The sequence below is a fragment of the Heterodontus francisci genome, chromosome 2 (genome assembly GCF_036365525.1).
Source record: "Heterodontus francisci isolate sHetFra1 chromosome 2, sHetFra1.hap1, whole genome shotgun sequence".
NCBI lineage: Eukaryota > Metazoa > Chordata > Chondrichthyes > Heterodontiformes > Heterodontidae > Heterodontus > Heterodontus francisci.
This window is the reverse complement of record NC_090372.1, coordinates 177,405,570-177,426,937: the sequence shown is the minus strand read 5'-3', so window position 1 is coordinate 177,426,937 and position 21,368 is coordinate 177,405,570. Positions and strand designations below refer to the sequence as shown.

The 21,368-nt window shown below is 39.9% G+C and overlaps 1 protein-coding gene across 10 annotated transcripts in view; it reads left to right on the top strand.

Moving 5' to 3' along the window:
- mpp7a (MAGUK p55 scaffold protein 7a) overlaps positions 1–21,368 on the top strand; it is a 594,283-nt gene that overhangs the window by 556,556 nt on the left and 16,359 nt on the right. For 8 of the 10 annotated variants that reach the window (XM_068014202.1, XM_068014172.1, XM_068014194.1 and 5 more), the window contains 3 exons: positions 4,134–4,227; positions 4,730–4,838; positions 14,941–15,084. In XM_068014202.1, coding sequence (XP_067870303.1) covers positions 4,134–4,227; positions 4,730–4,838; positions 14,941–15,084 — 347 coding nt within the window. Of the gene's footprint in view, positions 1–4,133; positions 4,228–4,729; positions 4,839–14,940; positions 15,085–15,947; positions 20,327–21,368 lie in introns of those variants that run through there. The other 2 variants (XM_068014203.1, XM_068014221.1) reach the window with 2 other exon arrangements.

The window sequence follows — 21,368 nt, the reverse complement described above, 5'->3', positions numbered from 1 at the left end:
TCTTCTGACTCAAATTCAACAGTGCAATTGACTGAGCCAGACTGACACTGAAGACTACATCTGCATCCCATTTGGTTTGAGAAATTCTCCAAATCTTTCTTGTAAATTTGAAGTTAAATGTAAGTTTCACCATTTAGACATGAGGGACAGGATTTTTCCACGGATTTCTAGACCCCAGCTTCGAGACCTCATGGCCCAAGGCCACACTTGCTGGGAACCAGATCAGGGGAATTATTTTCCCAGAGGCTGCCTCCTATTTGGCCGCCTCCACGCTCACTGCCCTATTAAGGACGGTGGGCAGGCAGGCTCCCGATGCTGCCAGCCCAACCTGAAGTCCGGCGGCTCTAGAGCCTTGATGGGCAGCCCCATCGGGAGAGGTGGGAGCTGCTGAGGCAGATAGCAGAAAGTAAGGGTGCCTCCATTTTGAAGCATAAATTTAAATTTAAAATTCAGAGGGGCTAAGCAGGCAGGTCCCTGGGAGAAGAGGGGAAAGCCCTCCGGCAGCTGCGTTTGGGCCGTGGGTGTGGCCTTTGCTGCCAGAAGCCCCCTCTATGGGTCTGGCTCCAATGGTCCCCCAGCCTGCCACAGGAGGCCGCCTCCAAGGAGCTGGTGACCTCCACACATGGCGGGGGGGCCCTCTAAATCACCCCTAATTGGGGCCTTAATTATTTATATGGCCACCCACTTCCTTGGTGCAGGCAGCCGATCCTCATTCCTGCCACCTTGGGCAACTTTCACGGCGGTGGGAATGTATCGGGGACTGTCCCAACGCTATATCCTGCTATTTTCCCTGCGTGTCCCCTCCTGCCCACCTCCAAGCCCACCACCTTGGGGTTAGGAAAATTCTGTCTGAGGATTCTATTATAATGACAGAACAAGGCACAAAAAAGAACAGAACAGCAAAAAAAGAAATGCAACTTCTGTGCAATACTGAGGGAGTGCTGCGCTGTCTGAGGTTTCATCTTTTGGATGAAATGTTAATCTGCTTGCCCTCTCAGATCCCCTGGTGCTATTTGAAGAGCAGGGAAGTTCTACCATTCGCCTGGCTCATATTTATACCTCAGCTAACATCATAAAGAACAGATTTTTCTAATCACGTGATTAGTTGCTTGAAGGATCTTTTTCACAGGTTGGCTGTATTTCCCTATATTAAAAATATGACTTACACTTTAGAAATACTTCATTAGCTTTAAAGTGCTTTGGGAGGTCTGAAGGTTGTGAAAGGTGCTATATAAATGCAAGTCTTCTCTCAATCAGATATGTTCAACGAAGTAAAACCTTGGAGAGATTTGTCACAAGCAGTGAAGAGCTTGATTGGTATATATCTGTTCCACTGTTACCTGCCAGTTCTTCCCTAGCCCATTGAAGGAAAGAGCCATTCCACAACAGCTCTTTTATAATCAGCAACAATAAGATTTAATGTTGAGAATATTTGCTTGCGAATGTACTATTCTACCAGTCACCTAAAACACAGCAGTTACATTTATTTTTATTCATTTGAGGGATGTGGGCATTTGTTGCCCATCCCTAATTGCCCTTGAACTGAGTGGCTTGCTGGGCCATTTCAGAAGGTATTTTAAGAGTCAACCACTTTGCTGTGGGTCTGGTGTCACGTTTGGCCAGACCAGGTAAGGACAGCAGATTTCCTTTCCATGTCCCCAGAGCATTAGCCTGGGCTCTGGATTACTAGTCCAGTGACATTGCCACTACGCCACTGCCTCCCCATTCTGAAATCTAATGCTTATTTTAAAAAGTCAGTAAAAGTGCATTACAGTTACAAGTTAATAGCAGCCAAACTTTTAAAAAATATTGTTCTCATAGACCTTTGCTATTGTGATTATTATTTCAATATTTTAAAAAAGCAGTTTGTTTAGCACAGTTACTTAAAATTATCTGAAAGCCATTCAGCCCTTAGTTCAGTTGTAGCTGGATCTCAGAAGGTCACGTATCCAATTGTTCAATTATTGACCAGTTATGTAAAATTTCTTTAGATTGTTTGGAATGTAGTTATTGATCTGAAATTATCTATTTCTACGCTTAGTGCAGAACGCCCCAAATTGCATGTACAGAACACTTTCAATCCAATCTAACACAAAACAGGAACTTAGTCACAACCAAGCCAGAAAGTAAAAATCCAAATCAATTTGTGTCCAAGAAAAACTGGCACAGCCTTTCAGAAAATAAGAAAATAAAGCAGCTGCATAAAAACTGAAAATGAACAACTGAGAGTTGGGAGAGCTTGCAGAAATGAGCAAAATAGGGGGCAGTTTGTAGAAATTGTAACAGCACGGAAGTCATTTCAAGATATTTTCAGGCACTTAATTTTGTTTCTAAAATTGTTCAATCTATAATTTTCTCCTTTATACTATACAATTTTAATTCATTTGCTTCTTGTCCAATCCACTCTGTTACCCAGAATATGTTTTGTCTGCTGTTACTTTTTAACTATACCCCTATTGAATTTAGGGGTACTTGGGTACCTTTTTGTATGAACAAGAGAAAGATGTGCTCCTTGTGTTTTTATGTGTCGTTTACTATACAAGTTGAAACATTTGGAGCTACTTGGTTGGCAACAGCTGGCAGCAGCAAATATAGGAAGCATACAAACCACTCCCTCATGTCCCTGATTAAACATGGTCATTTTTAATATTCCATAAATGTTATGCTAACAAAACTTAAAGATTATTTTTTTAAATATCTGTTCAAGTATATAAGATGCTAATTACAGAAACAGTAATTTTATTTTAAGTGGTGGGGATTAATGACAATTAAGATTTAATTGGGTAATTTTAGGAATTTGCATTCCCAACCAAAACGCTTATCAGGAATTCAATCACCCCATCCTAAAATTTCCATCCATTAAAATTGTGGAGAATGCTCCATTCCAGAAGAGTGAATTTGTAAAGTCACACCTTTAATTCCTATAGGAAAAGGTAGAATAAGTGTTATTTCATTTTCTTTTCACTGGTAGACTTTAGGTACTGATTGATACAGCAATAAAAAGAAACCAGTCAGTTGAGCAATGCTACAACTTTTCCATGGTGTAATAAAGATTTGTTATGTACAATAATTCATCAAAAATTAAAGGCTTTAAGCTAAGCTTTAGTTTAGGCTATATTCTAAAAAATTATTCTGGTTTTCTTGTGTTTTATGACATTAGCTTTACACCTGTATATTCAGTGTATGTCATTCAATTTTTTCCATTATCATTGCATGTCTTGTTACTACCTAGTACTGTTCATCACAAGAGAATAAGCTGGTCTGTAGTATTTTATACAGGGCCAGTTCTGCTCAATACATGGTGCACTTGCCCAGAACATTTATGAAATAATGAAATGTGATGCTGTCTCTTTGAGTTCAAAAAATGCAACAGTGTAGTGGGAGCAACTAGAATATTACTTGTTAATTTTTTTGTCACTTGTATGCCATATACAAAACTGTTTTTTTGTTGAAACAGAGAATGGGGTTCAGCGATATTATTCAGGTGGAGGAAACAATGCATTGTAATTAACATTTCTTAAATCAGCAAGGGTTTCCCTTCAGGGTATGAGACTCCTTTTTTCGGTATAATAGCTTTTCGTAGCCATCCTGACAGTTATGAAGAATAGAGGAAAAACTTTTCAGTCTACTGTATAAAATACCATTCCACTGCCTCATATTTTGGCTTTAAAAAGGACTATGCTGACGAATAAAATGACAGTTTGCCATATTTCTGAATAGCAACCAGTGGTGGTGACATTAAAATAAGACCACATAACACAGCTAGGTTTTATATTAGCAGTAGGAATAATGCTGGATTATATAAGGTAATATGTCATTTGTAATTTATTTTAATTTAGGAACTCTCTGGACATAACATCTTGCAGAAATCTTCAAGTACTTTAATTATCTTTCTGTCGGTGGGCATAATTGCCAAAAGTTCCAACAAGATAGAAAAAAACCTTAACTTGTTGCTTTGATTACACTAATTGCATTGCAAGCAACTTGTTCAGAATTAACAAATGTTTAATGTTTTTAGGCTTTTGAAGAAGTTAACAGCATCAATAGTATCTGTTTCTAATACATCAAACTGATTTTGAGCAATCAATTTATTATTGGCAATGCTAAATATATTTTTGTTTTGCCATCCACAGATACAACGAGGCCAAAAAGAAGCCAAGAAACTGACGGAGTGGAATATCATTTTATTTCCAAGCACTTGTTTGAGACAGATGTACAAAATAATAAGTAAGTTGAAAAATTGCACACTTTGTTTCATGCCAGCACATCTGGAAAATTTCAGTTGCAGTGATGAAAAGTATCGGAATATTTGAACAATAGGTTCCTTGGGAAATTAGATCGGCGAGTTGCTCAGGGAGTTAAATGTTACTATTTTATCCTGTTATCAAATTCTTAAACTTGGCATCACTGTGATCTTATCATAAACTAGTGCAATACATTCAAAATCTAATAAGTAGATATTCAAAATAATTTGATGTATTCTATGAAGGTGTGATATTATTTGTGTTTTCATGTCAGCAGAAACAGTGTGTTGGCTAGTTTTATAGAGTATTTTTTGTTTATACTACAGGTTTTGTTAAATGTATTCCACTGACTTCAAATGTATTTCTTAACTATAAACTGCCTGACTGCATGCATTATGTATAGCTTTAACTTTTTAATAGGAGCAGATTTTTAAGAAGTATGGGTCAACAATTGACCAATTTTATTCTGATTCTGATTTTTCCAGGTTTATTGAGCATGGAGAATACAAAGGGAACTTGTATGGAACAAGCATAGATTCTGTGCGACATGTGTTGGCCAAGAATAAAGTGTGCTTGTTAGATGTACAATGTCATGTGAGTAGACACATTTCTTCAAAACACAAAAGACTTGGTTTGTTCGTCTTCATAAAGCTAAATCCATAAATATATGTTAAATAATTATGAAAAAACAACTATAACACAACTTCAGCTCTTTGAATCCAGGTATTGTTTCCTTCATACTGCAATTTAATTGCCTTACTGTTACTTGTAGCAGAAGATAAAGGACAAGATGTAGCAAAGAGCATTTCAGTCTTCCTGTAGCCTCCTCTAAGCCAACCAAGCAGGAGAAAGAGTACAGGACTGTCAATTTACAGCACTGAAAAAAGTCTTCTCTGCATGTATTGAGTTAGTCTCTCAAATATTTTTCAGCATAATTCACTGAATTTGTTTAACAACATTGGGCTGGATTTTATAGAGGCCTTGACATCAGGATCTGTGGTTGGGGGGGGCATGAAGATTGCCCCAATTGAGACCCACCATGGACCCGGACGCCGGCAGGGCCCGGCCTGATCTCCACGGAGGCGGAGAGGTCTAGTGGTGGCCCCCTAACCGCTTGGCGACGAGCCCTGAATTTAAATATTTAAATAAATCTACATGCCTGACTTAATTACAAGCCTGCCTCTGGTCCTGTTGCAATCTTCGTGCTGCTGGCCGGCACTCGCGCGCCTTTCGATCCCCGTCTGGGGAATCAAAGCGCCACACTGTTTGGGAGGGGGGAGCAGATCCGTTTTTCTGTGTGGCAGGGGAGGAGCGGCGATAAAGTCTTCTCATTGGTGGAGGATACGGTAGGAAGGGATAAAGTTTATAGTTGATGCACTATGAGCGGGGGAAGGTTATTTGAAAAAGGAAAGTGTTTTGGGCTGGAGAGGGCAAGTATTTAATATTGTGGTTAATTGGGGGAGGTGGGAGAGGTGCAAAAATTACTGACTTTAATTTTATTAATAAATGTTTACTGCTTTCTTTAAAAATTCCAAAGGGCTCAAAACCCTTTAAAAATGCGTCAGCGCCTGCGCACAGGCAGCTGACTCCATTGCCAGTGACAGATGGGCCGCCCCCTCCATGAAATCGAGGGGTGCGGCCCGCCCCGGCTATTTAAATGAACCGCCACACTTGGAATCGCGGCGGCTCTTTGTCATGCAGCCTGGGCATGAGGGCTGCCATCTTATTCGCCCGCCGCTGATTCTGGCGGCGGGCCTATATAATTCAACCGATTGTCTTTCATCTGTGAGCACATGAAAACATGCCAATCTTCCCAGAGACTGGAATACTATTATTCTTTTCTCTATTCTGGGTCTTTTTTGTCTCTGGTTGCCATGTGCCATTTACCAGCCAAAATGGACATCACGTGACCTCTTCCAGGACTCTTTAGTACTGCTATTGGTCCAACTGTTAGTTGACTGATGAGCAAGTTGAACAGTCCAAAATAATTTTCCTTTAGGTTTTCATTTTTCCCTTTTGGATAGGACTCTTTATAATGGTATGGCCAAAATTTGGAATATGTGTGGAAGATTATGCAAGCCAACTACCATTGCATGAATCCATGGCACAATGCAGCCAAGTGATGACTAATATTAAATAAACTATGCACGAGGAACAATATGTATCGACTGCTTGACAATTGAACCATTCATTTTCCTTAAAAGGGTACAATGTTTTGTGCCATCACTGAGGATATGAAAGGTGCATTATAAAGGGAACTTCTTTCTTTGGTGATTATCCCCTAAACTACCCTACAGGAAAAAAAATCGATATCAGTCTTTAGAATAGTTGACTTCGCCCCTTTGTGGAAAAATAATGGGGTCATGTTTGCACTATTTATATCAGCGCAAACTGGGTGGAATCGGTCAAACCAGCACAAAAGATCTTCGAATTTTAAGCACCGAAAACCACATGTTGAAATTGCGATTTCCGCTGATTCAAGATTCATCGGAATCAGGTCCCCCCACAAAAATGGCCATGCCCTCCATGTTGAAATTGCGAGACTCTGCCAGTTGCATTGGTTTGGGAAGGCGCTTCAAATTGCTCTCGTTTTCCTAGGTGTACATGCACTAGTAGGCACACTTCAGAAGTTTTTCACATCAAATATACTTAATTTACAAAAGAAAATGACTAGTATATACCAATGAAACTGTTAAATGGTTCAGTAGGTTTTTGAAGTAATTTTCAGTGATTTTAAATCAGACCACTCACAGGTGGAGGAATATAAAAAAATTATATTTTTGCTGATAAACCACTTTTAGCTGTATTAATAAAATGGCACCAGGAAAGATGATGGAATAGTTATATTTTAGGCTGCCTGACTGCTCTGGTCATGGAAGATTTTACTTTTGTGATTCTGCCAGTGAATTTTAATGGAAAATTGAAACCCAGCCTAACCAGAACAATTTCAAGTGCACTTTGGGTGCAATTTCCTGATTGTGCCTGAAGTGGAAATTTTACCCCCATATGTTCAGTCATTTGAAAATAAGCAACAACAAAAAAATCCTAGGTTGTAAATATTGGGTGTGGAAAATGTTAGCAAAATTCAAAAGTAGACTGAAATATTTAGCTTACTGCAGAAGTCTTAGTACAAAACAACTGCTGTTCACAAAATATCACTAATACAGCAGTATAATGGTTTGGGTTCTGCAACTATGGCTGGATTTTATGGTTGTAATGACAGCAAAATGTCAGATGTTCATCATTACTGCTGTGAAACTGACGTCGACTTCTGGCATCCACGCTTGTGTAGTTAAACACACAAATCCAAAAGTTGTTGTCAGTCATTCCCCGCTCCTCCACAGGTTGCGCTGTTAATGTCCCCACAGCTGGAAATCTTTAGAAATCACTTGAATCGATGTGACCTTTCACCTATTAGTTTCGCTTGACCAATAAAAATTCTTGAAAAAGTTATTGAATGACGTGTAACTTGGTTTTTAACTACATATTAAGCGTTTAATTACTGTTGAACAACCTCTCTGGCCCTGAAAACTAATTTTATAAATGCAGAATATCAAATTTCTCCATTATGATTTAAAAGAATTTATAGATTTAAAAAAAATAAAGTTTGTTTGATATTTCGGCTTATACCTTTAATTCCATGTGTATGTCCCCAACCTTTATTTCACAGTCTGTAAAATGATTAAAATATGAAGTATTGGGGGATGGTAGTATAGTGGTAATGTTACTGGACCAGTTTTCCAGTGGCCCAGATGAATGCTCCAGAGTTATGATCACAAATCCCACTACAGCAGCTGGGGGAATTTAAACTCAATTAATTAGTAAATCTGGAATTAAAAATAAAAGACTAGGCTCATTAATAATGATTATGAAACTACCAGATTGTCGTAAAAACTCATCTGGTTCAGTAATGTCCCTTCAGGGGTGGAAATCTGCCATTCTTACCTGGTCTGGCCTGCATATGACTTCAGACCCACAGTAATGTGGTTGACTCTTAACTGCCCTCTGAAATGACCTAGCATGCCACTCAGTTTTAGGAAGCTCACCAACACCTGAAGGGCAATTAGGGATGACAATAAATGCTGGCTTTGCCAGCAATGCTCACTTCCCAAGAATGTACAAAAAAGGAGAATCAGTGGCTTTTACTTCCTGGTTTCCTGTCTCAGTTCTTCAAAGTGATTGGCTGCTTAGCCTTCTTGATGACATCACTGTTGTTGGATGCCAGTAACATCAGGAAAGCTGAAATCCAGGCCACAGAGATCACTAGCTCTTTGTGAGCAGTTATCTTCAATGTTAGCGGCGAGCGCTGTCGCTTCTATGCTAACCGCAAAGTCTGGGCATACGTATTTATTTAAAAAGTAAACTGATTGGGCTCATATATTGTCATTCTTCTTCCTTCTAAAGATTTTGGCTGTTCTAGCTGAGTGGGTGGTAAAGAATGAGTACTGTTGAAAATGTCCCAAGTTCTCTTCCAAACAATGTTTTGGACATGTCTTTTTACATACAATCCAGGGATTACATCACATCGGAGACTTATTAGAAAGGCTCTGAGCTGACTTTTTAATGACTGCATTATTACTAACCTGACCATGAGTAATTTAGTTAATCATTTTGTGCAGCATTGGCTTTAGAACACACAAAATACATGACAGAGATCAATCAGAGCTAGACTTCTTCATGTTCCGATGATCTCCACACAACCTGTGTTTAGTCCCCAGGTACCATCCCATATTTGATAAACTATGTGACTGACTTTGTAAAGTTTACATTGGAATATATCCAGACCTATGTGATATTGCACTTGGCTCACTCTCATGCTCTGCATATAACCTGTGTAGTTGGTTTGGTTTGTTCCATCATCCAGAGCATTTCACTTCTGTGTGGCGGCTATGAAAAGTGCACAAACAAGTTTCCAGCCGCCTTTTTCTTTATTGTAGACAATGTGTATAAATGTCTCTGGACATAGGTCAACCTAGTAATTTAAGCAAGCTTACTGACTTCACTGGTAGCAGTTAGAAATACCTCTCCTTACACTGAGTAGCAAAAGCAAGATTGCTCCGGTTACAAGCCTTTTCCCAAGGTACAACAAAGTGATTTCTGTCTCCTTTTTTTAAGACATGACACATACTGGAACATTACATTCACTATGCCTTTCAACACAGGTCCTGGAAAAGTTGTGTAAAATAACATGGGTAGTCAAATCAGCCAAAGTAGCAAGAAAAACCATGATAACTGGAAATATGCAGCATATCTGTCAGCATCTGAAAAGATAGAAACTGGTTTAAAATTTTGATTGGCTATTCTTTTCAAATTCTGAATGCTATCTGAAACATTAACTGATCTTTTCTCTTTTTAGATATTGATAAAACTGCTTAATTGTATTTTCTGTTTTTAGTCAAATCTACATTGGTTTCCGTTATGCAGGCTCCATATGGGAGATATATAGTAGCACTTGTGAGACCAATATTCAATTTTCTGGAATTTTAGAATTATTGCAAACAATGCAATATTTTAGTCTGGTCTGGCTTGTACTCTACAAAGAATCATGGTTTTTTAAAAGCCCTTTCAGCCAAACAAGATCCAGTTGAAGAAATGGTCTCTAGTATTAGGTAGAGAAACCTGTGGAGTGGTAGTGAAAGTTCATTATCAAGCCTTCCCCTTCTTGTAATCTGTTCATAAAAGGATAATTTTGCTAACTGACTCTGATAATTAAATGTTGGATAAGATGCATGCTATAATATTAGATGGCACCTTTTTAAAATTTACTGCACTAGTTCCCTATGGTACAAGCCCGAATGCTCTTGTTGGATGACAAACTCTGGAGATCTAAGCATTGCTCCCATTTCCTTGGTCTATAATAGCATTTTGTTATTTCTGTTCATCTTATTATGTTTTGATTTTTATGGACAGCTGAAGTGAGTTTATTCAGACCTTATCACAATGATCAAAGCTGCCTCATGGAGCAGGTGACTCATGTCAAAATAAAAGTGGTTGATACGTTTATCTTACTGTTTGAAATTGTGCTAGCAATAGTGCACAGGCTGGTCTTTTCAGCATAATAATGTTTATTGTAATTAAATTTCTGGAGAACAACAAATGTCATTTGGGTAGCTGAAGCAATCAATTCTACCCAAAAATGGAGGACTAGGCCTACTACGTTTCCTATTTTATCTGGTACCCTTCGGGAGATGCTCCTGAAACTATGGGCAGGATTTTCCCTGCGGGCTTCAGGACCCCACCGCCAGGCTCAAATGGGGGTCAGAAGCCCGATTGTGTGGGGGACAGTTGCTCATCTGTGATTTTACCCGACTTGACCAATTAGTGGCCAGAAGGCGGGCTCACCATCCAACTAAGGACACCAGGTGGGCTTTTGAAGCTGGAGGACCAAAATGAGGCCCTCCACCTCAGAAGAAGCAGCAGGCTGCCTTTCTAGGTAAGTGAGGGAGAGGCCATCCCAAGATGGAGGCACCCTCTCTCCAACTTTTTTAAATTTAAATTAAGAAATGGCCACAACATCAAGGGCACTATTGTGGGAGGTGCAGCGAGGGCCTCTAAGGCTGCCTGGAGCACTGGCCCCCTGGCCTATCACCAGGATGCCACCTCGGCATCTACACTGTTATCCGACAGCTCTGGGGGGGGTGCGAATGAAACATTCAGGCCTCCGACAATAGGCTTTTAACTAGTTGAATCAGCTATGCACCACTTGCGGGCGAGTAGCCCTGCCACCACCCCCCTCCCCAATCCTGCCTCCAGGAAAATGACCCAGGGACGGGATGGAGCTGCAGAACTGGCATGCCAGCTGGCTGCATGAATTTCCATGCCTGCCCATCTCTGTGCCCTCCCCATCAGGGCCTAAAAATTCAGCCCTGTAGGTGTGCACATGGAGACACATTGCTTCTCTGATCTATAAACAAAAAGGTAAGCATGGAGGGTCCTTTACATTAACCTCTCAAAGTCCTGTGTTCAAATGCTTCATTCATACTGGTGAGTGAAAACCACTTTAGAGAGCTGTAAATTCTGTAGGCGGTCCCTCATCTGCAGAACCCAGACGTCCCTTGTCAAATATAGTCTGGCTACAGGAGCTGGCATGCATAAGGGTGGAAACTTTCAGAGAATCATGCCATGAAAACAGGCAAGTCCTGTAGTCTCTCAAAATGAATATAATGAAAATAACAGATTTGATCAAGCAGAAATAAGAATCTAATCTTAGATGTTCAAGGGATGAGGGGAAATGAGGACTATTGGAGATTGAAGCTCCCTCAGCCACCACCCATAAGACTGGTTCAGATTTTGCAGTCAGACAAAGTGATGGAGCTCGCCTCTGACCATGAAGAAAGCTGCCTACAAAGATCTAGCGCGCTCTGTGGCGTGGATTTCACCCCTCACGACGTTAGTTTGAATCTGGCACCAAGTCGGGGGGTTCTCCAAGTGTCCAGCACCAGTGATGTCATCAAGCACCGTAAGCAGCCGATCATATTGAAGAATTCTCATAGACAGAAATTCAGGAAGTAAAATGCACAGATTATCCTTCAATTTATAAAATTTACAAAGAGCGAAATAAATGATTGGAGCATACACGTTAGAAGCTGAAATATCATAAACCTTTTGGAAAAGAAATTATATTAAAACATGGAATTCTTAGCAGAATGGAAAAACTTGACTTTATACAAATACAAAGTTAAGTTTCCAGAGAGTTCTTCAGTAGTGGCTGTGACTTAGTACACCATTAAAAAACCTAGTTTCACCTTATTAACAAGGTGTAATGTTTTCAGCAATTTTTAACAACGATAGTACCACATTGTAAGGTGAAGTTCTCGTCAGTTTGGTGATTTCTAATTGTTTGCAGTTTGTGGGACTTAGCGCACCCTATAGAGAAACGCAGAATCACTGACAGTAAATTCGAGATTTCTGCATTTAACTGCACATACGTGTACTCCACAAGTTTCTGACAGTTTTAGCATTCGTCGTCATTACTACTGAAAAATCTGGGCCATTACTAAATAGAGGTTTATTCAAATCATTCTACATTGCATTACGTACAGCCTATATCTGCAAGGTGGAAGGAATGTGGAGAGACAGGAACACCATTACATATTTTCTGGCAGTGGCTCAGAATTGAAACTTTCTGGAATATTGTTTTGACTGAACAGGGTGACTAGATAAGCACTACCATTGTCGCAGACTAAGCCAGATGCATCCCAGGCCTTACTTCTGGAATGTTGCTTAGTCGCTCATGGAGGAAACTGATAAATTTATGTGTGAAGTCTGACACTATATTCTCTTTCCTTGACGCCAGATGTTTTTGGTAGAAATTAAGGCATACCTCCAAAGTGTGGGAGATAGTTACTTCAGAAAAGGTTCTGAGTGGACTGTTAACAGGTGCTAAGCTCTCAACAACTTGGAACTAATTTTCTTGAAAATTACTTTACCTGAGGACACTCTGGCGCATTATTGTCAACAGTCAGTGCCTGCTTCTTTGAATAGCTTTCTTAAACATTTCTTTGTGATAACAATTAACCAGCACTGAAACACTCTGCTGTAAACTGTCCTACTGCATGCTGTGGAGCAGTAGTTCTCAAACTTTTTCGTCTTCGAATTACTTAGGTGGGACCACCCACCGGTCCTATCCCACCTGCTGTTGCTTGCTATCACAAAAAAAACTAATGAGAATTAATGGCAATGTAATAAATGTATGTGCATTAATTTTTTTAATTACATATATGTAATGTTACTTCATGTTGTATGCTATGTTCCTACGCCAGAGACTAAAATCTAGACATTTTCATGTTATAAGCATCAATACTACAAGAGAATACGTTTATTTGAAACATTGTGTATTATAAAATCGTCGCAATAACCTTATGAGAAATTAATACTTATCTTACATCTACATTAAACAAAATCCACAGTAATGTAAACCTTGCTTATAAAAATCCTGTCACAAAATATATTTTTTGAGGATTCATTTTTGAAAGATTGAAGAAATGTTAAACTTTGGGGTTTTTACAAAGGGGGTCATGTAAAGGCCACTTGACTTTTAAAAACAGTCCTTAGGAATGTTTTTTAAAAAGGGCACTGAGTGGTCTTATGAGGAAAACGAGCCTTTCCAAGAAACCACCTGACTTTCTGCAACAATAACAAGCTTTTCTGGGAAACCACCTGACTTCCAGCTCAATAAACAAAGAACTTTGGACACCTGAAGAAGTTGTTTACAAAGAAGAGACAGGACAAGATTGATGGAGGTAAAAGGTTGACCACCTGTTGTTCAGTTTCACTTTTGAATTGTTTTTAGTTGGGGTTGAACTGTATAAAAAGGAAGGAGAGAAGACCACAACCCAGCTCAGCTTTCCAGCAGCTCTCTAAAAGACTCTGAGAAGTCCACTGTGTCAACTTATCTCGTCTCCAGTCTTTGAAGAAAAGCCTGCTAAATCAATTCTCAACACCACCTGAAAAGAACTGTTCTAAAAGATCCCAGTGACCCATCTATGTGTACTCGAAGGCCAGACTGTATGCCAGTTTTGGAACACAACATATCTCATCTGCTGTTTCTTCAAGAATGAACAAGTATTCAGCCCAAGTGTTTTTTTTCTGTCTGTAATAGAGCTCAGAAAATAAAAATCCCTTTATTCTTTCAGTTAAAGGGTGTATGTATGTATGTGAGTGTGAGGGGCTAAGGTAAAAAGGGAACTTAAATATTTCAATCTGTGTCTTTATACTTTGCTTCATACTGGTTGCAGTGTTTTATTCTGGGATAAAAATAGAGTGTAAGATTGACTGTATCGGTAAGTGGGAAAAAAAATTAAATATATGTTGTGACCTGTGGAAAATTGGAACTAGAATAAACAGTGTGCACTCCTTCCGTCTCGGTCATAACACTACATTGTTGTTGCTTGCATTTACGATGACTCGTGCCGTGCACACGGGAGCCGGTCTGGTTGTGTGGTGTCAAGCAAGTGGTAGGGTTGAGGGTTTTGGCCTGTTCTATCATATGTCCTTGGCTGAGACATTGCACGTCAGCGACTTGCATTTTGGACCAACCCACAGACCACCAGGGGTCCCCAGACCACACTCTGAGAACCACTGCTTTGGAGGGTGAGTTCTTTCAGTAACAATTGGATGCTATTGATGGCAACACACAATCTTTTGGCTGTGCTATGTTCTGGGAATTAAAATATTCACTAAATAATGGTCCAGGAGGAAGTTCTTTACATTGTTACAAGAACAACGGTGGCTGGGGGTAGTATGGAGTTTGTGAGGGGAGCAGAGAGGGGGTCATTTGTGAGCTAATACCAGAAGATGGCCGTGACTGCTGGCCGATGGTCTCAAAAACCCAACTAACTCATGAATATCCTTCGGGGAAGGGAATTTCACACGCTTACCTGATCTGACTCTAATCCCATAATATGTCGTTGACTCTAAAATTATCTTCTGAAGTGGCCGCCACCACCTTCTCTGGGAAACAAGGGATGTGCAATAAATGCAGCCTTATCAACATTATCCACATTGTCAGAACAAATAAAAATTTGTCTGCAAAGCATTGCAATTCTTTGTGAATTACTGAGACAAGACTAAGTCATACAAGTTTGTACAATGTATTCATTGGTAGCACATTAGAGGTGAATTTAACTTTTCAATATGATTTTGCAACCTGATATGCTGAGAAGTGAAACAACGTTACACTACTTAAATGTTTCAGACAATAAAACATCTGAGGACATTGGAATTTAAACCATATGTGATATTCATCAAGCCGCCGTCACTCGAACGCCTCAGAGAAACCAGAAAGAATGCAAAAATCATTTCAAGCAAAGATGACAAAGGCTCTGCCAAACCATTCACGGTATGTTTTGCAGTTTCTATGGACAGTAAAACCTTTTATAATCTAAACTGTTTCAAATTTCATTTGGATTTGTGTTTGTTTGGGTAAATGTGGGGTAATGGAAGTGATCCTGCTATTCATTCTTGGGTGACCCAGACTACGGGCTGGATTTTATGCACCCGCTGCCAGGAGTGGTGGCAGGCGAGAAAAATGGCAGCCCACACACCACCATGCTGCTGCAATCTTCCTTGCGGCAGCCCACAATAATATGCAGGTCAGGCTGCCCACTCCCCCAATCATGCGGAGGGGCAAGCTCTATGACACCAGCAATGGCGTCAGCTGCCTGTGTGCAGGCGCTGGCGCCATATTTAAAGCCCTGCCAGCTAATTAAAAATTTTAAAGCTGACGCCATTTTTAACACCCTGCCAGCTAGTTTACATTTTTTAAGTTATACCCCGCCCCCCCACAACTGTACAGATTAAAAATCAGCCGCCCCTCCCCCCTTCTCAGTATAACAAAATTCATTATTTGCCCCCCACCCCCCAAAACACTTGCCTTCCACACTTGACCTTCTCTTCTTTCCCCCCCCCCCCCCCCCCCCCCCCCACCCCACCAATAACTGACCAAAGTGCACAGGTCACCCCTTCCCATCATTCCCTACACTAATTATGTAAATTTGACCCTGTTCCCATGGACCCAGAATAAAAATCTTAAACTCCCCCCCACTTCCGCTCCACTGTGGTACCTACTTTTCCCAGACGGAAAAATGAAGGCGCGTGAGTGCCGGCCGCCGCTTAAAAGTTAGCGGCCCGATAGTAAGATTGAAGTCAATTTTATTTGAATGTATGTATTCTGCTAATTTGAATATTTTAATCTGGGTCCAGTTGCCCAGTGGCAGGGGGGCCGCCACAGCCTCGCCGCCACCAGGAAGATCGGGGTCAGGCTCCATGACGGACCGCTGCCGGAACAATCTTCTGGATCCCCTGCCATGGAGCCCGACGTCGGGAGCTTTGTAAAATCCCGTCCTACATGTGTAGATCTCCCATTAAACTAAGCTTACAATGTATCTGTATTCTCAATGTGAAGAACCTACATCATTGAAAGATTTTAAGTTTTTGAAGTGCGGTTAGACTAGTAGCAAACTTATGGCCAGTTTCATGTCCACAGAGGGATGGTTCCCATTAGATTCTTAACAGCCATCCTGCAATGAACCGTCTGCCCAAGTTGTACTAGGACATCATTTCCAGAAGTAAAAATGCATCTTCTAGCCACTCGTGTATCAATTTTCTAATGCTTCAGGGTTTCTTGGAAAATAGAAGAATCTAAAATTCTCACTGGTGGAACATAAAACTACTTGAAGCAAATGGAGTAGCATTCTGATTTTATTTCGATTAACAAGGCAATAGATGTAGGGCCAAATCTTCCTGGAAAAAAAAAAGGCGCATTCACAATGCATGCCCTTATTAATGCACATATCAGCCAGGAAGTTCAGGGGAAGAAGAGATATGATATAACCTTCTCAAGGGCAATTAGGAATGGGCAATGATTAGTGGCCTTGCCACCAACGACCACATCCCATGAACAAATAAAAAAAAACTCCATAAATTGTTGATCGATTTACACTGCTCCACCGTTTGTCTTGCATCACTGCAGTTCACCCCCAACCTCTGTTATTTTTAAGAACTTGAGATTTGTACATTAAACCTGCCACAGAAAGTTAGGACTCGTGCTTAGGTGCACAAGATGTGGTAAATCAAAGAATAGAGACAAGGCAAGAGAGAAAGGTATTAATATCGGAAAAGATAAACAAACCATGACAGGAAGTGACAGTGAGTAGAAATCTAAGAGTAAATCAGCAGACAAGGCTAGAGGTTACAAAAATAATAAAAGGACAAAACTAAAGGCTCTGCATCTGAATGCACATAGCGTTCAAAACAAAACCGATGAACTGATAGCGCAAATAGAAATAAATAAGTTCAAGCTGCTGGCCATTACAGAGACATGGCTGCAGGATGACATAGATTGGGACCTGAATATTGAAGGGTACATGATATTTAGGAAGGGCAGGAAGGTATGAAAAGGTGGAGGGGTGGCTCTGTTAATTAATGATGGTATTAACACAGTAGAGAGGGATGATCTAAGTTCAGGAAACCAGGATATAGAAGCAGTTTGGGTAGAGATGAGAAATGATAAAGGTATTCAAATAATGGGTGCTTGTTAGAAAGATACAACGATAATCGTGGGGGATTTTAATCTACATATAGACTGGGAAAATCAGATGGGCAGAGGTAGCCTAGATGAGGAGTACATGGAATGTTTTCAGGTTAGTTTCTTGGCATGTTCTAGAGCCAACCAGAGAGCAGGTTATACTAGGCCTGGTATTGTGCAATGAGATAGGATTATCTAATCTCATAGTGAAGGTGCCCCAAGGCAGCAGTGATCATATTATGATTGAATTTTACATTCAGTTGTGGGAGAGAAGAGTGGACCTAAGACTAGCATTTTAAACTTAAATAAAGGCAATTATGAGGGCATGAAAGCAGAGCTAGCTAAGGTGAACTGGCAAATTAGGTTAAGGGATAGGTCAATAGAGATGCAGTGGCAAGCATTTAAGGGGATATTTCAGAATGCACAGAATAGATACATTCCAACGAAAAACAAAAATCCAAGGGGAGGACCCACCATCCATGGTTAACTAAAAATGTTAAAGATGGTATCAAACTTAAAGAAAAAGCATATAATTGCGCAAAGATGGGTGGTAGGTCAGACGATTGGACAGAATATAAAAAACAGCAAAGAATGACTAAAAGATGAATAAGGAGGGAAAAATTAGAGTACGAGAGAAAGCTGGCGAGAAATATAAAAACAAATAGTAAGAGTTTCTATAGATATTTTAAAAAGAAAAGAGTTAACAAAGTGAGCATTGGTCCTATAGAAAGTGAGTCTGGGGAATTAATAATGGAAAATAAGGAGATGGCAGATGAATTGAACAGGTATTTTGCATCGATCTTCACTATCGAGGATACAAGTACCATCCAAGAAATAGCTGTAAATCAGGAAATGGAAGGGAGGGATAAACTCAAGAAAATTACAATCACCAGGGAAGTGGTACTGAGCAAATTGTTGGAGCTGCAGGCTGACATGTACCTGGGTCCTGATGGACTTCATCCTAGGGTCTTGAAAGAAGTGGCTAGTAAGATATTTGATGCGTTAGTTTTAATTTTCCAAAATTCCCTAGATTCGGGAAAGGTTCCATTAGATTGGAAAATAGCCCATGTAACTCCTTTATTCAAACAGGAAGGGAGACAGAAAGCAGGTAACTACAGGCCAGTTAGCTTAACATCTGTCTTAGGGAAAATGTTAGAAGCTATTATTAAAGACGTTGTAGCAGGGCACTTCAAAAAAATTCAAGGTAATCAGGCAGAGTTAACATGGTTTTGTGAAAGGGAAATTATGTTTAACCAATTTATTGGAGTTCTTTGAAGAAGTAACATGCTGTAGATAATGGGGAACTGGTGGATGTACTGTACTTAGATTTCCAGAAGGCATTTGATAAGGTGCCACATCAAAGGTTATCGCGGAAAATAAAAGCTCATGTTGTAGGTGGTAACATATTGGCATGGTTAGAAGATTTGTGAGCTAACAGGAAACAGAGTAGGCATAAACGGGTCATTTCCCAGTTGGCAAGGTGTAACGAGTGGTGTGCCACAGGGATCAGTGCTGGGGCCTCAACTTTTTACAATTTATATAAATGACTTGGATGAAGGGACTGAAGGTATGGTTGCTAAACTTGCTGATGACACAAAGATAGGTAGGAAAGTAAGTTGTGAAGAGGACATAAGGAGGCTACAAAGGGATATTGATAGGTTAAGTGAGTGGGCAAAGATCTGGCAAATGGAGTATAATGTGGGAAAATGTGAAATTGTCCATTTTGGCAGGAAGAATCAAAGAGAAGCATATTATCTAAATGGTGAGAGATTGCAGAGCACTGAGATGCAGAGGGATCTGGGTGTCCTTGTGCATGAATCACAAAAGGTCGGTATGCAGGTTCAGCAAGTAACTAGGAAAGCTAATAGAATGTTATCATTTATTGAGAGGGGAATTGAATACAGAAGTATGGAAGTTATGCTTCAGTTATACAGGGCATTGGTGAGACCACATCTGGAGTACTGTGTACAGTATTGGTCTCCTTATTTAAGGAAGGATGTAAATGCATTGGAGGCAGTTCAGAGAAGGTTTACTAGACTAATACCTGGAATGGGTAGGTTGTCTTATGAGGAAAGCTTGGACAGACTAGGCTTGGACCCGCTGGAGTTTAAAAGAGTAAGAGGCGACTCGATTGAAACATATAAGATTCTGAGAGGCCTTGATAGGGTGGATATGGAAAGGATGTTTCCTCTTGGAGAATCTAAAGCTAGGGGTCATTGTTTAAAAATAAGGGGTCACCCATTTAAGACATAGATGAGAATTTTTTTTCTCTCAGAGCGTTGTGAGTCTTTGGAATTCTCTTCCTCAAAAGGTGGTGGAAGCAGAGTCTTTCAATATTTTTAAGGAAGAGGTAGATAGATTCTTGATAAGTAAGGGGGTGAAAGGTTATTGGAGGTAGGCAGGAATGTGAAGTTGAGGTTACAGTCATATCAGCCATGATCTTGTTGAATGGCAGAGCAGGCTCGACGGGCCGAGTGGCTTATTCCTGCTCCTAATTCGTATGTTCGCAAGTACCCTTTCTATTGTGATAATCAATGTGATAATCAATACAATGTCAATCAACCTTTCTGGCTCAGTAAGAAAACAACTTAACCTGTTGAGTATCATTCCAGCATGTAGTAAATTCTTTTTGGAGATTTTTGGAACTTCAATTTTTTCTAACTTTTCCTTTCTGTCTCATTTTTCTCTCAATTAAATCATTCTTCTTCCCTTTATTCTTTTCCTCTTCTTGGTTTGACTCTAATTCATCCAATTCCTTCTCCATCATTCCTCTTCTTTCTTAATCCTAAATCTCGGTGGTTAAGGAAATTAACTGATGATTCCTTTTACTGAGGTCCCAGATGCCCCATTGCCTTCACTGGGCCATTATCAGCTCACAATTCCAGGAATTCATAGTGTAGATTATATTTGAGCTGAAGGGTGTTGAAAAAAGTCTAACTAATGGCACATGCAGCTGCTCCAGGAACAGTTTCATTTTTTCAAATTAATCTGGCCTAAAAAATGTTCATATAACTTTTCTTTGTAAAACCTATGTTTTTACTTGCATGTGATATGAATTACCGTTTAAAGTTTTCTTATGGCTATTTTTGTTATCCTCACCTGAACTGTGGTTCTTTCATGATCAAATATGAATAAAATTCACTATTTAGGTGCTATGTCCCTATGCCTTCAACAATTTTTGGTGATCTTGTTTGGTCCGTGTTTTAAACCTTCTAGTGTACTGACAATACCAGTTATATTTTTTCCAAACTAGCAGAGCTCACGTGACTTTCTCATGGTGAGAGAGTGGATACTGTTTGATAATAGGAGTGGTTGTACCATGTAGGGAATAATATCAAAGCCATTGTCACACTCACGGAGGGAACAGTGATGAAATATGAAATGAACTGGAGGAATTTATTTGACCCTTAAATACTTGGGGACTAAAACACTATCTGCGATCAGTTGAGAGGTGAAAAGTGGAAGTCACCAACACCATTTCCCACCTGTCCGTAACACCACTGATTTACAGCAACTGAATAAGTCCAGTTGCATTACTATTCCAGGGTTTATGCAAGTATTTTCGGGATTGCACACAGTCTTGTTCATTATTCAGTGAAAACTGTAAATTAATCATCTACTTCCCAGCCAGTTTTGTCTCCATGCCATAGGGCTATCCCCAATTCCTGATCCAATGCACTTCCTGACCTTACACAGTACCATTTTCTGAAAATTGCACGTACATCAGATGGTGATAGGAATGTGTTCAACAATGGTGGCTTTCTTCATTTGCCCCTTTCATGTGACTAGTTGGATGACACTGTTAGAGTTGTGTGAGAAATGGCATCTCAGCTGCTGGAGCCCATAGAAATGCAACACAGCATTAGCATGCAGGCATAAGAAAATTGGGTGGGGGGGAGGAAAGAATTGATCATCTGCTTTAAGACTTCACCAATTGCACCACACATTGTCTAAAAAACATTGTAGGAAAAGAGGCTTTTGATTCATTGGATGAATAGATTATTCAGAGGCTTACTTTCTGATAGCCTGTTAAATTCATTTTTATGTGCCGCAGTCTAGTATTTCATCTATTATTTGATGGCTATCTTGTGCAAAAT